Here is a 20,400-nt window from a genome sequence, read left to right on the forward strand (position 1 = left end):
GGGAAACAGCGAGCAGGAATAAGGAAGGGCAAGTCCTGATGCAAGGTCTCGGCCTGAAACGTTGACTGGTTACTCTTTTCCGTAGATGCTGCCTGGTCTGCTGAGTTCCTCCAGCACTTTGTGTGTTGCAGGAATAAGGGCTCATTTTCAGGTTGACAACCATCAACCAGATCTGTGCCACAGAGACCAGTGCTGGAACCACAGCAGTTTGCAATTAATGTTGTTACAGGAAAGAACTGAATGTACAGAAGTTAAATTCAAGGATAGTATTGCTGTGGAATGAAGGCAAACTATGAGGATATAAACAGTTCTGAGGGATATGATAGGTTAATTGAATGACCAAAAACTTGCAAATGGAGGGTACTGTGAGAAACACTGGAAGACAGAGTGATAACATTATGATTGTACTCACTGGAGTTCAGATTATTGAAACATACCAAACATGGAGAGGCCTGGAAAAAGCAGCTGTGGAGAGGATGTCTCCATTAGTAGCAGCAGAGGGCACAGCCTCAGAATAGGACGTCCATTTAGAACAGATGAGGAGGAATTTCTATAGCCAGAGGGTGGTGAATCTGTGGAATTCATTGCCACAAATAGCTGTGGAGGCCAAGTCATTGGGTATATTTAAAGTGGAGGTTGATAGGTTCTTGATTAGTAAGGGTGTCAAAGGTTACATTGAGAAAGCAAGAGAATGGGGTTGATAGGGACAATAAAGCAACCATGATGGAATAAGCAGAGCAGACTCGATGGGTCTAACGGCCCAATTCTGCTCATACGTATTTAAACAGTTAAAGACTGCACCCCAGGGAAGCTGGGGCACTTGTACATGAAACAAACATACAGGTGCAGCAGGTAACCAGGAAGATCAACCAAATGCCGGTTTACACAAGTAGGGAAGTCTTACTCCAACTGAACAAGACACCTGCGAGACCATACTCTGAGTATTGTGCATAGCTTCCACTCAATTATTTAAAAGGAAATACATAAAGTTAGAGGAAGTGCAAAAAAAATTCTCACTAGGATAATCCCCAGAATGGAGAGATTGTCTTGTGAGAAAAGTGTCCACAGCCTCATATGTGAACATTGGATATTCAAATTTTCTCTCTCTCTTTCCCCCCCAATCTATTTTCAGACCCCCTTCCCCTCCCAGTCCATCCACCCACACACTTCACCCACAGGATCCTACAGGTATGGCTTTCAGAACATCCTTGAATTACCTTCTCTATCCCTTTGGAAACCTTTTCTTGTGATGGAGCTTGGAATTGAATTTGTTACAGGAGTCTGAATACTGAGCATGCAAATGATGTAGCTTGCCCAAGCCGAGCTGAATGCATGCAATCAGGGGCTCAATGCCAAGGATATCGGCTGAGAGAGGATGTGGACATTGGCTTGCTCATTTTGACACTGGGTTTGCAAGAGTGGTATCAAGTGACAACATTTTACAGCATTGCACCAGTACTGCGGGTAGTTCATGCCCCAAAAGTGCAAGAACCATTTGCCCTTAAGACAATAGGTTAATGGTTGGTTCTTCAAACTCTTCTTCCAATGGCCAACATCTTCACCAGTGAGCAGCGCTGCAGAGAAGGCAGGTTGTAAGTGGACCATTTACTCGTTCTTTATTAAGCAAATCACCAATGGATTGTAACTTGATTTCCAAACACGAGCATACACAAACATCAACTGTGTCATACGCATTTGCCTGAATTTGGACCATCTTCTTTCGGAAGCAGAAGTAACACAAGGTGAAAAGTTTCCCCTCTTTGCCCCACTCCAGTGGGAAGCTTGTTGGAGATGACATACAATGAAGTGGCACTTCTCCCGTCTTCCTTCTTCTATTGTGCAGAAGATACAATAGCCTGAAAGCACATACCACCAGGCTCAAGGACAGCTTCTACCCTACAGTTATAAGATTGCTCAATGGTTCTTTATTATAGTCAGTTGACTCTCGACCTTAATCTACCTTATTATAAACTTGCACTCTTTACTTGCCATGTACTTTCTCTGTAACTATTACACATTATTCTGCATTCTGTTATTGTTTTACCTTGTTCGACCGCATTACACTGTTCAAAGTAAATTTATTATCAAAGTATATACGTCACCATATACAACCCAGAGATTCATTTTCTTGCAGGCACTCAGTAAATCCATAGAAACAAAAACTGCACAAACTTGGGACAACTGTGTAAATACAAAAAGAAATAAGCAATAAATCAAGAACACGAGATTAAAAAAAAATCCTTAAAATTGAGTCCATAGACTGGGAACATTTCAGTGATGGGGCAAGTGAAGTTGAGTGTAGTTATCCCCTTTGGTTCAAGAGCCTGATGGCTGAGGGGTAATAACTTTCTGAACCTGGTGGTGAGAGTCCTGAGGCTCATGTACCTTCTTGCTGGCAGCAGTGAGAAGAGAGCATGTCTTAGGTGGTGGGGGTCTCTGATGATGGATGCTGATTTCCTGTGACAATGCTCCTTGTAGACAGGTTCATTGGTGGGGAGGGCTTTACCCGTGATGGACTGGGCCGGATCCACTACTTTTTGTAGAATTTTCCATTCAAGGACATTGGTGCTTCCGTACCAGGCTGTGATGCAGCCAGCCAATATACTCTCCACCACACATCTACAGAAGTTTGTTAAAGTTTTAGATTCTGCATAACAACTTCGCAAACTCCTAAGGGAGTAGAGACGTTGTGCTTTCTTCATAATTGCATTTACATGCTGGGCCCAGGACAGGTCCTGTAAAATGATAACAGAAATTTAAAGTTGCTGACCCTCTCCACCCCTGATCCCTCAATGAGGACTGGCTTATAGGTCCTCCAGCTTCCTCCTCCTGAAGTCAATCAGCTCCTTGGTCTTATTAACATTGAGTGAGAGGTTGTTGTGGCACCACTCAGCCAGATTTTCAGTCTCCCTCCTATATGTTGATTCATCACCACCTTGGATTTGGCCTACGACAGCAAACTTGAATATAACATTGGAGCTGTCCTTAGCCACACAGTGATAAGTGGAAAGCGCATACAGCAGGAAGCTAAACACATAGCATTATGGTGCACCTGTGCTGATGGAGATCGTGAAGATGTTACTGATCCAAACTGACTGGGGCCTTCAAGTGAGGAAACAGAGGATCCAATTGCACAAGAAAGTATTGAGGCCAAGGTCTTGGAGTTCATTAATTAGTTTTGAGGGAAATTATGGCATTGAATACCGAGCTGTTGTTGATAAAGAGCACCCAGATATATCTTTGCTGAAGATGTTCCAGGTGAGTGAAGAGCCAATAAGATTGCATCTGCTGTGAACCTGTTGGGCCGGTAGGCAAATTGGAGTGAATCCAAGCCGCTTCTCAGACATCAGTTGGTATGTTTCATCAAACTCTCAAAACACCTCAGCACTGTGGATACAAGTGCTACCAGATGACAGTCATTGAGGCAGCTCACCCGGTTCTTATACTGAAAACTGCTTGAAGCATGTGGGTATCTCAGACTGCCAAAGCGAGAGGTTAAAGATCTCAGTGAACACACCAGCCAGTGGGTCAGCACAGGTCTTTAGTACTTGGCCAGGTACCCTGTCCAAGCCGGATGCTTTTTTGTGGCTTCACCCTCCTGAACACTGCTTGCACATAGGCCTCAGAGACTGAAGTCACTGGCTCATCGGGGGAGGTGGACTGTGGGAGTTTGTGATGGTTCCTCCATGTCTTGAGGGTCAAAGCGAGCATAGAAGGCATTCAGTTCATCTAGAAGCAATGTCCCATTGTCACCCATGTCACTTGAATTTACTCCGTAATGATTTGATCCGTATAAATAGCACGTAAGACAAGCTTTTCCACTGTATCTCAGCACACGTGGCAATAATTAACCAATGCCAACTTTGGCAAACAGCTACACTTGTGGAATTCAGAAGTCCCTGTCCTTCAACATTCTCAGGCTTTCAAGGCTAATCAAGGCTATGTTGGTCCTGTCCCTGCATTCCTCACGGAGTAGATGTTTGGTGAAGATCATTTCCATTATGTCTCCAGACAGAATTCGTATTGACATTTGGGGAGCAGCTATTCAGCCAATGGGAGGAGGACTTCCCCTGTGGCATACAAGGCATATTTCTCTATAGTTACTCCAATTATATCTTGCTGTTTTGGGTCCTTTCTTGAAACAGTCATGATTATGGTGTCCAAGGTCTCTTGATAGATCTTCCTCCCTCTGGCTGTCACAGACGAGACTGTGAAATTCCTTTCCATCAAGCTTTAGAGCCTCAGCAGGGATACCTGCTGCTTCCAAGACCATTAATGATTAACATACAACTTCTTGTTGGCCTCTGGTGTCATTAGTTTGGATCAGAATATTTATTGTACAGTGCTAATGGCGAGGACAGAATCACAATTAAGGAGGTCCTTAAGGAGCGGCTTCCAATGGGAAATGATTTCCCCTCTTTCCTTGAACTCCCTGTCGCATCGCATTCGAAATGTCACCAGTTAGTTTGTTCTGTACCATACAATATTTAATTTATACACTATGTGCAATTCATTCGTAGATTTAACCCTTACTTTCCTAAGTTATTGTGTGTTGTATGTACTAGTGTGCTTTACACCTCAATCCAGAGGAATACAGTCTCATTTATTGGTATACTTGTATATAGTTAAATGACAGTAAACTTGACAATAGTTACTTTCATGGCAATTACTTTCAAATTCAAAGAAAGATCTATTTAACAACTTGTGCTTCTGGCTGAAATGACTTTTAGCCACAACCTACACTGAACAAACCGATTTTGCACACCCACTTCAGCACCTTGGCTTTTGTTACAACATTTCAAGTGAAACCAATTTCCTTATACTTAATTTATGCTTCCACAAATTTCCCTTCTGAACACCATTTCCCACTGACACACTTTTTTGACCCCTCCACACCGCCCCCGCCATTACTTTATCATTTCCTGCCAGTCATCCCATGTACAGACACTTCTGTGCCTAGCATCACTTTATGGACATACAGATCTATTATACAAGCTACCTTATGAATTTATATATATATTTTTAAAAAGGATAAAGAACACAATAGTTTTAGTGTTTCTTTTAAAACTGCATCAGATCTGAAGTAACAATCGTTTCATTCTCCTTTACACTTGTGCACTGGAAACGACACTAAACAATCTTGAGTGTTTTAATATCAACTATTCTCACTGGTTCTTCTCTCAGAGCTGTGGCCTGTTGCCAAAATGCAAATGAAAGGTCACCAGCAGCTCAGATACAGACCATTGTTTCACAGTAGGGAACTTTGATACAGATGAGCCTGTCAACTATCATAATTTTGATAAACCTGCTCTCAGCCAAAATCATGGGTAACACCTGCCAAAAACATTGGAAAATGACTGCGATGTAACGTCTCTTAGTTGAGAAGCACTGGGCTGGGGGTTGCAGTATAGACAAAAAACTCAAACTGTTAATATTGGCAAACTTGATACAACATTGTTTTCCTTTTGTACTACCTCAGTATACTTTTGTACGGAATGATCTGTCCGCAAACAAAAGCTTTTCACTGTACCTCAGTACATGCGACAATAACTCAACTACTTCCAGGCTTAGATCTTTGACTTTATGTAATACAAAACCGGGGTAAGAGTGCTCAAATTTAAAAGATAAACAAGAGATTATGCAGATGCTGGAAACCTTAAGCTGTGTGAAGTTATTGCCACTCAGGTTCCTTTTAGCTCTTTCCCCGCTCACCTTAAATGTATCCCCTCTAGTTCTCGATTCACCAGGGAGAGGGAAAAGACTGTGCATTCATTGCCTCACTCAATTTTATACACCTCTAAGATCACTTTAGTTTTCCCACACTCGAAGGAATAAAAGCCCTAATGTGCACAAACTCCCCATATAATTCAGGCTACTACTGTTCAACCTATTTAGGGCTTTTATAACTTTAAACATCTTAATCAAATCTTCCCTTAGCCCAGAAGAGAATCCAGGGACAAGGACTGGAGGAGGCCTGACCTGGGGTTCAAGGCCTGCATGTGAGTGAGAGGATAAGTGAAAGGAAAGGAAAGGGGTTTGTTTTGCCTTTGCTGTTGCTTGTGTTGTTCTGTTGTATATCATGCTGGCACTGGAATGTGTAATAACACTTGTGGGCTGCCCCCAGCACATCCCTGGGTGTGCTGACTGTTGACACAAACACATATTTCACTGCATGTTTCAATGTACAGGTGAAAAATGAATCTGAATGTGCACACAGACACACAAATGCGTTTCACTCCACCGCATCATCAGGTTAGACCTATTTACATAAAACTTCTCAAGTTTTAAATCCTGTTACAAACTTCAAATCAATTCTAAATGGCCGTTTTTGGTTCTATTTAAACCCTAACTGGAACGCTTTATATTTAACAGAATTAAAACCTTCTCCCCCCCTTGATTTACAAACAATGACGAGGAAGTAGTGAGCACACAGACTAGGCAACATTCCTCCACTTTACCACCAGGTAAGGCCCATTTAAAACATTCACTCCATACCTGAGCATCACAAATGACCGGTGCCGAGTGAACCCTGTCCACCACCTCCAACTTCTGCAGGAGTTTGTTCAGTTCCGACAGGTTCAACTGACACTGGCTGAGATCTTAAAAAAAAAAACAAGAATTAGAAACTAATAAGATGCACGTGAGCCTTTTCCTCCTGAACTTCCAAAGCCCAGAGACTGTGTTGTTCCTCACTTCTGGTACGACACCAGCCGATTCAGCACAATTTTAAAATTTATATTTAGAGACAAGTGCAGAACAGGTCCTTCCACCCCACTGAGCCATGCCACCCATAAACCCACCGATTTAACCCTAGCCTAATCAGAGGACAATGACCAATTAGCCTACTAACCAGTAGGTCTTTGGAGTGTGGGAGGAAACCAGAGCAGCCCCAGATGCACATGGGAAGAATGTACAAACTTTCTTAGAGAACACCGGAATTGAATTCTGAACTCTGACCCAAGTAGCAATAGCATCGCGCTAAGCGCTGTGCTACCGTGCTGCCTGGGTTTTTGCACCACTTTCATTTCCTCTTTAGGATCCAAACCTGCATGGAACATGACAAAGTTCTCCTCCCACCTCATTCTCAAGGCAGCAAGTGACAGGCAGGACCATCCCTTTACCGTCAATTACGGCAAAAGAAAAATATTGCCAATATTGAAAACATAAAAGACAGAAAATGCTGGAAATACTCAGATGGCATTTGCAGAGGGAGAAACAGAGTTAGTGCTCTAAGTCACATGACCCTTGTAACTCCAGCATCGCACTGCTATGTAATTATCCATCCAAAACATCCCAGCTTTCTTGAACTGAAATACTTCAGTGTGGTTAATGGCTTTTGTCTTTTCACTACCCACATGCACGTTTCCAGAAAGTCTCCTCTCATTTTCCCAACTTTTGAGTATCTGTCAATTTACTTTTATCCAAACTCTCACAAATTTTACAACAGAGGTGAAATTCCAGACCTCATTTAAGCAGCGGCTCGATGGTTTATAGAGAATGCTTGCGATAGGTTAGCTGTATCTACTCACTTGCCTAGCATCTGTCAAAAAGGCCAAATGTTAGGCACCAAAAAATACATCTACAGATTAAATGTGAACAGTCTCCAGGAGGTACCTTCACCACAGTGATCCCATTCGTCAGAGTGCTGCAACCACTCTGCCGTCACAGTCGGTCCACTCGCTGATGCGGAAGGAAGGTGACCATTGCCTTCAAACTCTCTGAGGGAGTCGCTCTTCTGTGCCTAAACAACATGACAATCAAGTGCTTATTTTGTCCACAGAAACAGAGCACATTGAGATTGTATTTAATGGAGAACTTTCTAAACAAACTGGAAAATTTTCAAAGAAGCTTAGCCTATTCGGATCACATAACTAAGTCATCACTCAGGTGGTCTTGAGGGTATAGTTCAAAGTCAATTTTGAAAGTACATACATGTCACCATATACTACCCTGAGATTCACTTGATATTCACAGATTTATTTTATAGCTTTATTTATAGATTCAGAGATTTTAGCGGCAAATCGGAAACCTGCCAGACTGAGTTCATCGATCGAGTAGAAAAGGCAGCGATTCACAACAGTTTGGAGCTTTGAGCAGCGGCAAATCAGAGATCAGAAGCCTGAGAGAACGTAGCTCACTCAGGTTCATCGACTGAGTGGAAAGGCAGCGTCTCGTGGCAGTTTGGAGCTTTGAGCAGTGGAAACTTGGAAATTGGAAGCCCAAGATGTAGCTCACTCAGGTTCACTGGTTGAATAGAAAAGGCAGCAACTTGCGACAGTTTGGAGCTTTCAGCAGCGGCAAATCAGAGAGATCAGAAGTCTGAGAAGATGTAGCTCACTCAGGTTCACCAACTAGGTAGAAAAGGCAGTAACTTGCGGCAGTTTGGAGCTTTCAGCAGCACACAATTGAAGGTTGGTAGCTCATTCAGGTTTGCCTATTGTGCCGTAAAGGCAGTGTCTCACGGCAATTTGTAACTTTGAGCAGCGGCAAATCACAGATCATAAGCCTGAGAAAATGTAGGTCAGTCAGGTTTGGCAATTGAATAGAAAAGGCAGCGACTCGCAGCAGCTTGGAGCTTTGACCAGCGGCAAATTGAAGGTCAGAAGCCCGAGAAGACATAGCTCAGGTTCGCTGAGTAGAAAAGGCAGTGACTTGCGGCAGGTTGTAGCTTTGAGCAGCGGCAAATCGGAGATCATACGCCTAAGATACAGCTCACTCCGGTTCACCAGTTAGGTAGAAAAGACAGCGATTCGCGGCAGTTTGGAGCTTTGAGCAGCAGCCAATCAGCGTTCAGGATTGATTGGCAAGAACAAATTAGAACAAGGCAGTGGCAAGCAGAGTGGCCATTGTCAGAGTGGCAGAGTTAGAGTGGAGATTTTTAGGCTGCAGTGAGAAGAGGATTTAGTGAGAAAAGGCAAAAAAACTGTAGGTAGAGCTCCCCCTCCCTCCCCTACAGTTTATTGTTCTTCCTTCTTTATATTTGCTCAGGTAGAACAGTAGTGAAGCCAGGCAGGAGAGTGGAATACTCCTCTTCCGGGAGGTGGTAAGGCAGGGTCCCTGACAACTACACCTGCAAAAAGTGCATCCAGCTACAAACAACCCACGTTAAGGAGTTGGAATTGGAACTGGATGAACTCCAGATCAATTCAGGAGGGTGAGGGGGTGATAGACAGGACATAAAGATAGGTAGTTACACCCAAGGTGCAGGACGCAGGAAACTGGGTGACAGTCAGGAAGGGGAACGGTGTTAAGGAGCCAGTGCAGAGTATCCCTGTGGCCATCCCATTCAACAACAGGCAAACCAATTTGAATACTGTCTGGGGGGTGGGGGAGGGGGGGGGAAGAGACAATCTTGCAGAGGAAAGTCACAGCGGTCAGGTCTCCGGCACTGAGTCTGATTCTGCGACTCTGAAGGGAAGGGGGAAGAAGAGGTGAGCTGTGATGACAGGGAATTCATTAGGGGAACAGACAGGAGGTTCTGTGGACGAGATTCCTAGATGGTATGTTATCTCCAGGGTGCCATGGTCTGGGACATCTTGAATAGAGTCCTCAGTATTCTTAAATGGAAGGGTTAGCAGCCAGAGGTCATAGTCTATGGAGGTACCAGTGACGTGGGTAGGAAGAGGGACAAGGTTCTGCAAAGGGAGCTCAGGGAGTAAGGTGCTGAGTTAAAGAGCAGGAACTCCAGGGTTGTGATCTCAGGATTGCTACCTGTGCCACGTGCCAGTGAGGCCAGAAATGGAAAGATCATACAGTGTAATACGTGGCGAAGGAGTTGGTGTAGGAGGGAGAGCATCAGATTTTTTTGATTATTGATTGGGCTCTCTTCCAGCGAAGGTGGGACCTGTACAGAAGGGACGGTTTGCACCTGAACTGGAAGGGGACTAATATCCTCGTGGAAAGGTTTGTTAAAGCTGCACGGATGGGTTTAAACTAGAGTTGCAGGGAGATGGGAACCAGAACTGATAGTGGAGAGGTTGTGGAGATAGATGTTAAGACCTCAAACAAAGTCAAGAACCAAAAGGTTGAGTAATGCTGCAAATAATGTCCTGAGCTGCATATATTTCAATGCAAGTAGTATTGTAGGAAAGGCAGATGAGCTCAGGGCATGGATCAACACCTGGAGTTATGATGTTGTCACCATTAGTGAGGCTTGGTTGTAGGAGGGGCAGGACTGGCAGCTCAGTATTCTGGGGTTCAGTTGTTTCGGATGCAACAGAGAGATAGGGATTAAAGGAGGGAGGGGTGGTGTTACTAGGCAGGGAAAATGTCACAGCAGTGCTCAGTCAGGACAGACTGGAGATCTCATCCAGTGAGGCACTATGGGTGGAAATGCGAAATAAGAGAGTTATGACAATATTAATGGGGCCACCCAACAGTTCGCGGGATTTAGAGGAATAAATTTGCAGAGAGATCACTGACTGCTGCAAGAAACAAGGTTGTTATAGTAGGTGACTTTAGCTTTCCACATATTGACTGGGACTCCAATATTGTAAAAGGGCTGGATGGGATAGAGTTTGTCAAATGTGTTCAAAAAAGTCTCCTTAATCAGAACGTGAAATCTCAATGAGAGAATGCACAGTACTTGATCTGATATTAGGGAAAGAGACAGGGCAGGTGACAGAAGGTTGTGTAGGGGAACAATTTGCATGTAGTGATCACAATGCCTTTTGTTTCAAAGTAAATATACAAAAAGATGGGTCTGGTCCACAGGTTGAGATTCTAAACTGGAGAAGGGCTGATTTTGACAGTATCAGAAATGATCTGGGAAGTGTGGATTGGGACAAGCGGTTTTCTAGCAAAGGTGTACTTGGTAAGTGGGGGGCCTTCAAGAGTGAAATTGAGAGTACAAAGCTTAGAGGTACCTGTCAAAATAAATGGTGAAGATAACAGGTGTAGGGAACCTTGATCTTGAGGCCCTGGTTAGGGGGCGGGGGGGGGGGAAGAAAAGGGTGTATAGTAGATATAGGCAGGTAGGAACAAATGAGGTGCTTATGGAGTACAAGAAATGCAAGGGAACACAAAAATATTCAGGAGTGTTAAAATGGGGCACAAGGTTGCCCAAGCAGACAAGGTGAAGGAGAATCCTAAGGGATTCTACAGATATGTTGAGAGCAAAAGGATTGCAAGGGACAAAATTGGTCCTCTGGAAGATCGGAATGGTAATCCATGCATGGAGGTAAATGAGATGGGGCAGATGTTAAATGAAATTTTTGCACCTGTGTTTACTCAGGACACAGCCACAGAGTCTATAGAAGTGAGGCAAAGCGGCATTAACTTCATGGACCCCATACAGATTGCAGAGGAGATGGCGTCTGCTGTCCTAAGGTAAATCAGGGTAGATAAATTCCCAGGGCCTGACAAGGTGTTCCCTCGGAACCAGCAGGAGGCATGTGTAAAAATTGCCATGGCCCTAGAAGTGATTTAAACCCATCCTTAGCAACAGGTGAGATACCAGAGGATTGGAGGATAACCAATATTGTTTTGCTGTTTAAAAAAGGCTCCAAGCATAAACCAGGAAATTATAGGCTGGTGAGTCTGACATCAATTGTGAGAAAGTTATTGGAAGGTATTCTAAGGGAGCAGATATACAAGTATTTGGATAGACAGACATGGACTAATTAAGGATAGTCAGCATGGCTTTGTGTGTGGTAGGTCATGTCTGAGGAAGTTACCAGGAAAGCGGATGAAGGCAAGACAGTGGACGTTGTCTACATGGACTTTAGTAAGGCATTTGACAGGGTCCTGCAAGGGAGGTTGGTCAAGAAGGTTCAGTCACTCGGCAGTCAAGATGAGATGGTAGATTGGACTGGACAATGGCTTTGTGGAAGAAGCCAGAGTGGCAGCAGATGGTTGCCTCTCTGACTGAAGCCTGTGACTAGTGGAGTGGTGCAGGGATTATTACTGGGTCCATTGTTGTTTGTCATCTATATCAACAATCTGATGATGCAGTTAACTGGATTATCACATTTGTGAATGACACCAAGATTGGTGCAGTGAACAATGAGGAAGGGTATCATGGCTTGCAGCGGGACCTGGACCAGCTGGAAAAATGGTAGATGGAATTTAACATAGACAAGCGCGAGGTGTTGCATTTCTGTAGGACCAGCTGGGATAGGTGCTATATGGTGAGGAGTGTGGTAGAATAGAGGGATGTGGGAAATTAAGTCCACAATTAATTGAAAGTGGCGCCAGAGGTAGATAGGGTTGTAAAGAAAGCTTTTGGCACATTGGCCTTCATAAGTAAAAGTGTTGTGTACAGGAGATGGGATGTTGTGTTGAAATTGTACAAGACATTGGTGAGGCCTAATTTGAAGTATTGTGTGCATTTTTGGTCACCAACCTACAGGAAAGATGGAAATAAGATTGAAGGAGTACAGAGAAAATCTACAAGTATATTGCTGGGTCTGGGGGACTTGAGTTATAAGGAAAGATTGAATAAGTTAGGACTTTATTCCTAGGAACATAGAAGACTGAGAGGAGAGTTGATAGAGGTATACAAAATTATGAGGGGTATAGATAGGGCAAATAAAAGCAGGCTTTTTCTACTGAATTGGGTTAGGCTAGAAATAGAGGTCATGGGTGAAGGGTGAAAGGTGAAATATTTAAGGAAAACCTGAGGGGGTACTACTTCACTCAGAAGATGGTGCGAGTGTGGAACAAGTTGCCAGTGGAAGTAGTAGATGTGGGTTTGATTGCAATGTTTAAGGGAAATTTGGTTAAGTAGGTGGATGGCAGGGTATTGGGGGGCGGGGGGACTATGGTCCCAATGCAGGTCGATGGGTGTAGGCAGTTTAAATGGTTCGGTACAGACTAAATGGGCCGTTTCTGTGTTGTACTTTTCTATGACTCCATTATTTTGATTTATCTCATTTTATAAAAGGAGTATAAAAATAAATCGCACATGAGATTCATAGTCAGTGACATCATCATTCTATCAGGGTCTGAGGAAGAGAAGCTGCATGTGATGAGGGACAGGTTGCCCTATCAGGATGCCCCAAAACCCTTTTAGGTGGTTTAGGCTTCCCCGCAAAATTAAATAATTTTAGCATAATAATCTGTTGGAGGTGAGGTTATGGCACCCTGCTGGAAAAGTGAACCACCTCAGCACACTCTGGCCAATGGAAAATAAACCTTACTAGAAAGTAAACAGTGGAGACACCAAGACCAGCTATCTTGTTGTTTAACTGTGACCAGATGCTCTGCAAAAGTACCCAAACAACACTCAGTAATGCCGCATGGGAATAGGCCCTTTGGCCCACATGGTCCATGCCAACCACTGCATCCTCCCTGCTGGTCACAGTTGCCCACAACTCTCCAAGCCCTCCTCTTCCATGTACCTATCCAAATACTGCTTAAACGTGTTGCAACTGTACTCACATCAACCACCTCTTCTGGCAGTTCATTCCTGGCACTCACCGCCCCCTGTGTAAAGAAATTACCTTAGATCTCTTAAATCTCTTCCTTTTCTAGTATCAGTGCCCCTAGTTGTGGGCTTCTCAACTGTAAGGAAAAGACTACCATCCACCTTGTGACTTTATAAACCTCAATGAGGTCATGTCTCATTCTCTTACACTCTTAAGGAATAAAGATATAGCAGAGCCAACCTATCCTTACAACTCGGGCTCTAAGTCTAGGCAACATGCTCAAATCTCTTCTGCAGCCTCTCCAGCTTGAACAATGTCTGTCCTATAAAAGGGTAACCAAAGCAATACACAATACGCCATTAAGCCACTTGTTTACTCCAACTTCATAACATTAAACATCTGGGACATGCCCTCTTCTCATTACTACCAGGTACAGTATTGGGGAGTCCTAAACCAGAGGGAACAGCTCCTTCTCCTCTGCCATCAGATTTCGGATCGGTCCATGAACACCACCTCCCTATTCCTCTTCTGCACGATTTTTTAAAAAATTGTAATTTATAGTAACTTTTTTTAATGTCTGAACTGAACTGCTACGACAAAAGCAACACATTTCACGACATATCAGTGATAATAAACCTGATTTTGACTAGACATCGTTTATGGAACACCACAAGGATAAAGGGGGAAAATACATTTGAGGCCATTAATACACAACAGAGCCCATACCACGTTGGTTGTAGTTGGAGAGATGGGAAGACTGTATCCATTTGCTCCATACGGGACTTTCACGTGGTCTCCTTTCTGAAACAATCGATGATAGCAAAGCTTAGATACCCAAGTGGTGAAGACTTCCTGAGATTTCACCTGCAATAATACAACATAGGATTCAGTGTCATTGGGTGAATCAGTAAAACAAATCTAAAAAGCGCTATGATCTGTAATGAATATGCCCTTTTGAGCAGTTTGATTCTTCTCCATAATTGGATAAATACACTCAGTGGGCACTTTATTAGGTACACCTGCTCCTTAATGCTAATATATAATTAGCCAATCATGTCACAGCAACTCAATGCATAAAAGCATGCAGACATGGTCAAGAGATTCAGTTGTTGTTCAGACCAAACATCAGAATGGGGAAGAAATGTGATCCAAGTGATATTCGACCGTGGGATGATTGTTGGTGACAGACAGATTGGTTTGAGTATCTCTGAAGCTACTGATCTCCTGGGATTTTCACACACAGTCTCTCGAGTTTACAGAGAATGGTGCGAAAAAACAAACAAAAAAAAAAAATTTCAGTGAGTGGCTGCCCTGTTGGCGAAAATGCCTTGTTAATGAGAGAGGTCAGAGGAGGATGGCCAGACCAGTTCAAGGTGACAGGAAGGTGACAGTAATTCAAATAACCACATGTTACAACAGTGGTGTGCAGAACAGCATCTCTGAATGCACAACATGTTCAATCTTAAAGTGGATGGTCTACAAGCAGCAGAAGACCATAAGCAAACACTCAGTGGCCACTTTATTAAGTACAGGAGGTACCTAATAAAAGGGGCCAGAGTGTATATACTTAATTTTTAAAAAAAGACAATCATCCAGCACTGTATGGATACCACCCCAGTGAATCATACTTAAAGTTTACATTGAGTCTTAAATGCATTTAGTAATCAAACTATCCTTAGAGTTGATTCCTGATGACCATTCTGCAGTAAGTAACCCAAACTGAAGTATAATTTGTTTGGAACACTCCAAGTTTTAATGGCAAAATTGCCCTGTTTTTGTCATTTCTTTCCACAAATTCTGTCTCCAATATTCGATATAAAAAAGAAAGCTAATTCACTAAGTTTGTTCTCTAATATCTCAAATTGCAGAATATAATTACCAAGTTGCCAGCAATTGTATGTACATGTTTACATATTTAAAAGCCAGCACACATTACCTTCAGGTGATAAAGGTTCTCTTCTGCATCCAAGTCAATGCGCTTGGATTTCTTGTTAATGGACATTACAGAGAGGCCAATGTTGATGGAACCGTGAAGTTTTCCTCTCAAGATCTGTAAATTTAGAAGAGATCTAGTTACTTGTGAAATAAATTGTTGAGCAAGACAGACAAATGAAGAGGAAAATGCTTACATCTTGTTGAGTTTTGGCATACTTGAGAATTCCCTTTTCCAAGATAAAGTATCGCTGAAGGACAAAAAAAAATGAAAAATTCAGCTTTTTTAAAATCACTTTGAAAATATCATTTTTCCTTAGTATTTTAACTATTGAATTTATACATTGACCACGTGACCTTAAACTTAATCAAGAGGAACTATGTAAAGTTCACACACATCTTTGAATTTCAATATCATCTTTTTTGGTCATTTATTTTCACTTACAAGATCAAGACAGCGTTAGCAAGGACTGCATTTATTGGCCATGGGAAGATAGTTATGAGCTACCTTCCTAATAGTGGCTTGTGAGGTCATTTCACAAGTCAGTTGAAAGTCATCACATTGCTGTGCATCTGAAATCACATATTGGTCAAATTTGGAACAGTAATGCTCTTCATTGAATATATTTAAGCAACAGTTTAATCATCACCATTAGTGATAATAGTTTTCCCCTCACCCTCACTTCCAAATTGAATGAAATTAATCAGTTTACACTTAATGTTGGGATTGGATCTCATACCTGTGCATACTAGCCCTGATGTCAAGATTGGGACGGCACAGTAGTGCAGCAGTAGGCATTAACGCTTTACAGTGCCAGTGATTGAGGTTCAATTCCCGCCGCTGTCTGTAAGGAGTTTATATGCTCTCCCCGTGACCGCATGGGCTTCCTCGCTTTTCCAAAGGCATACGGGTTAGAGTCGGTAAGCTGTGGGCACGCCGTGTTGGCGCTGGAAGCATGGTGACACTTGCAGGCTGCCCCCAGCACATCCTTTGTCCGTGTTGGTGAAATGTGTCATTTGCATCAATTACCGTGCTTCAACTCCCTACTGACGGTGTTTGTTTCTGGAAAAGATGTTTTTATTTAAATCACTAACATCTAGAAGTCAAGTGAATTACATACGGAGGAAACAACTTAAGTAAATCAAAGTCGGCAAGACTGGGAAGACAGATCTTTTGGGCTCGCCTCCCTTTCAGGTCTCATTTCAAATCCATTACAGGCAGTCACCATTTTATGGGCATTGTATCACAGAAATTTGCACATAATTAATTCAACAAACCCAAGAATTTGAGATACTGAATAAAATTTACTCATGGAATTTATGAGAGAAAAGGAAATAAATTAACAATTTTTTTTCAACTTGTGTGTACAGATGATGTGGTGCTGCATTGTGGTAAATTGCAATCTAGACCACTCTCAACACCAGCTCCCCATTTACCTCTCCTCATCTTGCCTATTACCCCCTCTGGTGCCCTTCCTCCTTCCCTTTCTCCCATGATCCACTCTCCTATCAGATTCCTCTTTCTTCAGCCCTTTACCTTTTCCACCAACTACCTTCCAGCTTCATCACCCCTCCCACCTACCTTCCCCCTCACCTGGCTTCACTCATCACCTTGTAGCTTGTACTCCTTCCGTTCCTCACCACCTCATCCTAGCTTCTTCCCCCTTCCTTTCCCATCCTGAAGGGTCTTGGCCCAAAACTATTTTGGCCCAAAACTCCCTCTATTTTGCCATAGACGGAGTACAAAGAAGGTTCACCAGATTGATTCCTGGGATGGTGGGACTTTCATATGAAGAAAGACTGGATGAATTGGGCTTGTACTCATTGGAATTTAGAAGATTGAGGGGGGATCTGATTGAAACATATAAGATCCTAAAGGGATTGGACAGGCTAGATGCAGGAAGATTGTTCCCGATGTTGGGGAAGTCCAGAACGAGGGGTCACAGTTTGAGGATAGAGGGGAAGCCTTTTAGGACTGAGATTAGGAAAAACTTCTTCACACAGGGAGTGGTGAATCTGTGGAATTCTCTGCCACAGGAAACTGTTGAGGCCAGTTCATTGGCTATATTTAAGAGGGAGTTAGATATGGCCCTTGTGGCTACGGGGGTCAGGGGGTATGGAGGGAAGGCTGGGGCGGAGTTCTGAGTTGGATGATCAGCCATGATCATAATAAATGGCGGTGCAGGCTCGAAGGGCCGAATGGCCTACTCCTGCACCTATTTTCTATGTTTCTATGTTAAAACGATGACTGACCTTCTTGAGTTCCTCTGGCATAATGTTGCCTCACCTTCCAGCTCCTCCAGCATTTTGTATGTGATACTCTGGATTTCCAGCATCTGCAGAATCTCTTTTGTTCAAATATGCAGAGGGCTCTTAAAATATATTGGTGCAGTCATCCCTTGTTAAGACACTAACCTTATGCCAGCCTTTCAAAGGCCATTTCCTCTTCTTCAGCAAGTATCCTTCCTGCCTCTCGAGATCCAGAGAAGCATGGCTATCTCCCAGTGGTTCCTCCATTACTTCCCAGTTCTCAGAGTTCTGGAGTAAAGACAGTACTGTGGTTCACTTACACTTTTAAAGAAAAACACACTTATTGAACTTGATAAGCAAAAACAGTTTATTGCCACTTTCAGATAATTTTAACTAGGTAAAATCAGATTGAGAGATGGCAGCTACTACTGGACTACAGCTCAAACCAACCACCCTCAAAAGAAATGTACACTACCATGTTCTTTTCATTGACTGTAGATAATGGACTGCATCCTCCAAATCTTCATTTTCATTATAATATTCAAGATCATTGTTGATACCTTCAAATACTTTGTAGTTCCTAACTTTAGTATGTCTTCAGGTGTTGCTCATCATCTATACCATTGACCTAGATGATAATGTGGTAAACTGGATCAGCAAATTTGAGGACAACACCAAGATTGAGGGCAGCATAGACAGCAAGGAAGACTAACAAAGCTTGCATTGGGATCTGGACCAGCTGGAAAAGCGGCAAATGGAGTTTCATGTCTATCAATGCGAGGTGTTGCACTTTGGGAGGACAAACCAAGGTAGGTCTTACACAGTGAACAGACGGATGTGGGAATACAGATCCATAATTCTGTCACAGATAGATAAGGCCGTAAAGAGTGCTTTAGCATATTAGCATTCATAAATCAGTGTATTGAGTACAGGAGTTAGGATGTTACATTGAAGATGTACTTGGCCTTTTCTCCTTGGAGCAACGGAGGATGAGAGGTGATCTGACAGAGGTGTATACGATGATGAGAGGCATTGATCGTGTGGATAGTCAGAGGTTTTTCCCCAGGGCTGAAATGGCTAGCACAAGAGGGCACAGTTTTAAGGTGCTTGGAAGTAGATGCAGAGGAGACGTCAGGGGTAAGTTTTTCCATGCAGAGTGGTGAGTGCGTGGTATGAGCTGCCAGCGACGGTGGTGGAGACAGATTTGATAGGGTCTTTTAAGAAACTCCTGGACAGGTACATGGAGCTCAGAAAATAGAGGGCTATGGGTAACCTTAGGCAATTTCTAAGGCAAGGACATGTTCAGCACAGCTTTATGGGCCAAAGGGCCTGTATTGTGCTGTAGGTTTTCTAGGTTTCTAAATTAGGCCTCACAAATGTCTTAGAGTATTGTGTACAGTTCTGGTCACCTACCTACAGGAACAATATGGAAAGAGTGCAGAAAAATTTATAAGAATGTTCAGGACTTGAGGACCTGAGTCATAGGGCAAATAGCACTATTTACATCACTGATGCATGGAATCAAACCATTAATCCCATCACAACCACGCTCATCATCAGATGATGTTGTGGACAAACTGACAGATGCATCTCCTATAATACTACAATGGCCACAAAGTGCAAAGAGTTCACTACTTAACTACTGCAAAGCCACACAGGGACACAAAAAAATCCATGACTCTCCATTTTACCTGGTGCACACTAGTAGGTTTGGAAGATGCATTGCTGCTGCTTCTTGTCAGAGGTGACGTTCTTTGGGAGGCAGGAGGAACCTTCTCATCAGCGTTCATGGCTGTCAGGTACCCAGACACCACCAGACTGAGGCAATCAAACAGCTCCTAGAGGCTGATCAGGCACTCTCTCCTCAGCGATTCACACATTTGGACATAATCAAACATTCCTAAAGGACCCAAAAATATTCAGTTACTTTATCCAGCATTAAACAAGGTCTTTTTTTTAAACAAAGGGAAATTGGCAGAATCAATAAAAACAGTAGACCTTACTTGGTCATGATCCCATGGCATATGTGGGAGATTACTGGCCTCAAATATGTTTATGCTCAAAAATTGGGTGGCACGTTAGTATAGTGGTTAGCGCAATCGCTTCACAGCACCAGTGACCATGTGGGTTTCCTCCCATGTTCCAAAGATGAATGGGTTAGGGTGAGTGAGTTATGCCCATGCGATGTTGGCACCAGAAGTGTGACAGCCCTTGCAGGCTGCCCAGCACAATCCTCTCGCTGATTTGATGCAAAACAACGCATTTCACTATGTTTTAATGTACAAGTGACAAATAAAGCAAATTTTCAAAAATCTTTTTAATCTCTAAATTGCATGCTTGTGTGAAGTGCTTTTGCACTAGTGATCTATATTATTCAGTTGAAGCAAGCCGAATCCCACCACTTCCCTTGCGCCATCCCCAATCACTCCACACGTTCATGGCTCTAAACATTCACTTTCTATACCACTCGCTTGCTGTGCACCATCTACATAATGCATACTCACAAAAGTTCTCCACCGTGACGTTGGAAGATCACAAAAAACCCAATACAAGTACCTCTGAGGCAGGAAATCCTGACTTCACGGAAGTGCCAGAGAAGATGTAATTACCGTGGGCCTGTCCTGAACGAGGGATGTGGAAGGGGACAAATTTTCACCTGGTTCTGCACCGAGACGCAGCAAGTTACAAGCCTCCCCTGTGTGCTGCTCTCCTCAATCTGAACAATGCTCTGAATTTACAAATGACTGTTTACGTAGAATGCTGTACTTTTAAAAATCACAGTTGCTTCAGAGTTGGGAAAATCACCACGTGGTTAAATCCTGGTAAGTGCAAAGTGTTACACATTGAGAAG

General features: G+C 43.1%; 1 protein-coding gene across 3 annotated transcripts in view; it reads right to left on the minus strand.

Moving 5' to 3' along the window:
• The window catches only part of LOC134340542 (oxysterol-binding protein-related protein 6-like), a 128,035-nt gene that overhangs the window by 59,111 nt on the left and 48,524 nt on the right, over positions 1-20,400 (minus strand). For all 3 annotated transcript variants that reach the window (XM_063037907.1, XM_063037905.1, XM_063037906.1), the window contains exons 2-8: positions 19,241-19,449; positions 17,715-17,837; positions 15,497-15,550; positions 15,304-15,417; positions 14,094-14,231; positions 7,615-7,741; positions 6,496-6,599 (exon numbers count right to left, since the gene is read on the minus strand). In XM_063037907.1, coding sequence (XP_062893977.1) covers positions 6,496-6,599; positions 7,615-7,741; positions 14,094-14,231; positions 15,304-15,417; positions 15,497-15,550; positions 17,715-17,837; positions 19,241-19,339 — 759 coding nt within the window. In that variant the 5' untranslated portion in view covers positions 19,340-19,449. The remainder of the gene's footprint in view (positions 1-6,495; positions 6,600-7,614; positions 7,742-14,093; positions 14,232-15,303; positions 15,418-15,496; positions 15,551-17,714; positions 17,838-19,240; positions 19,450-20,400) is intronic.

The sequence above is a fragment of the Mobula hypostoma genome, chromosome X1 (assembly GCF_963921235.1).
Source record: "Mobula hypostoma chromosome X1, sMobHyp1.1, whole genome shotgun sequence".
Taxonomy (NCBI): Eukaryota; Metazoa; Chordata; class Chondrichthyes; order Myliobatiformes; family Myliobatidae; genus Mobula; species Mobula hypostoma.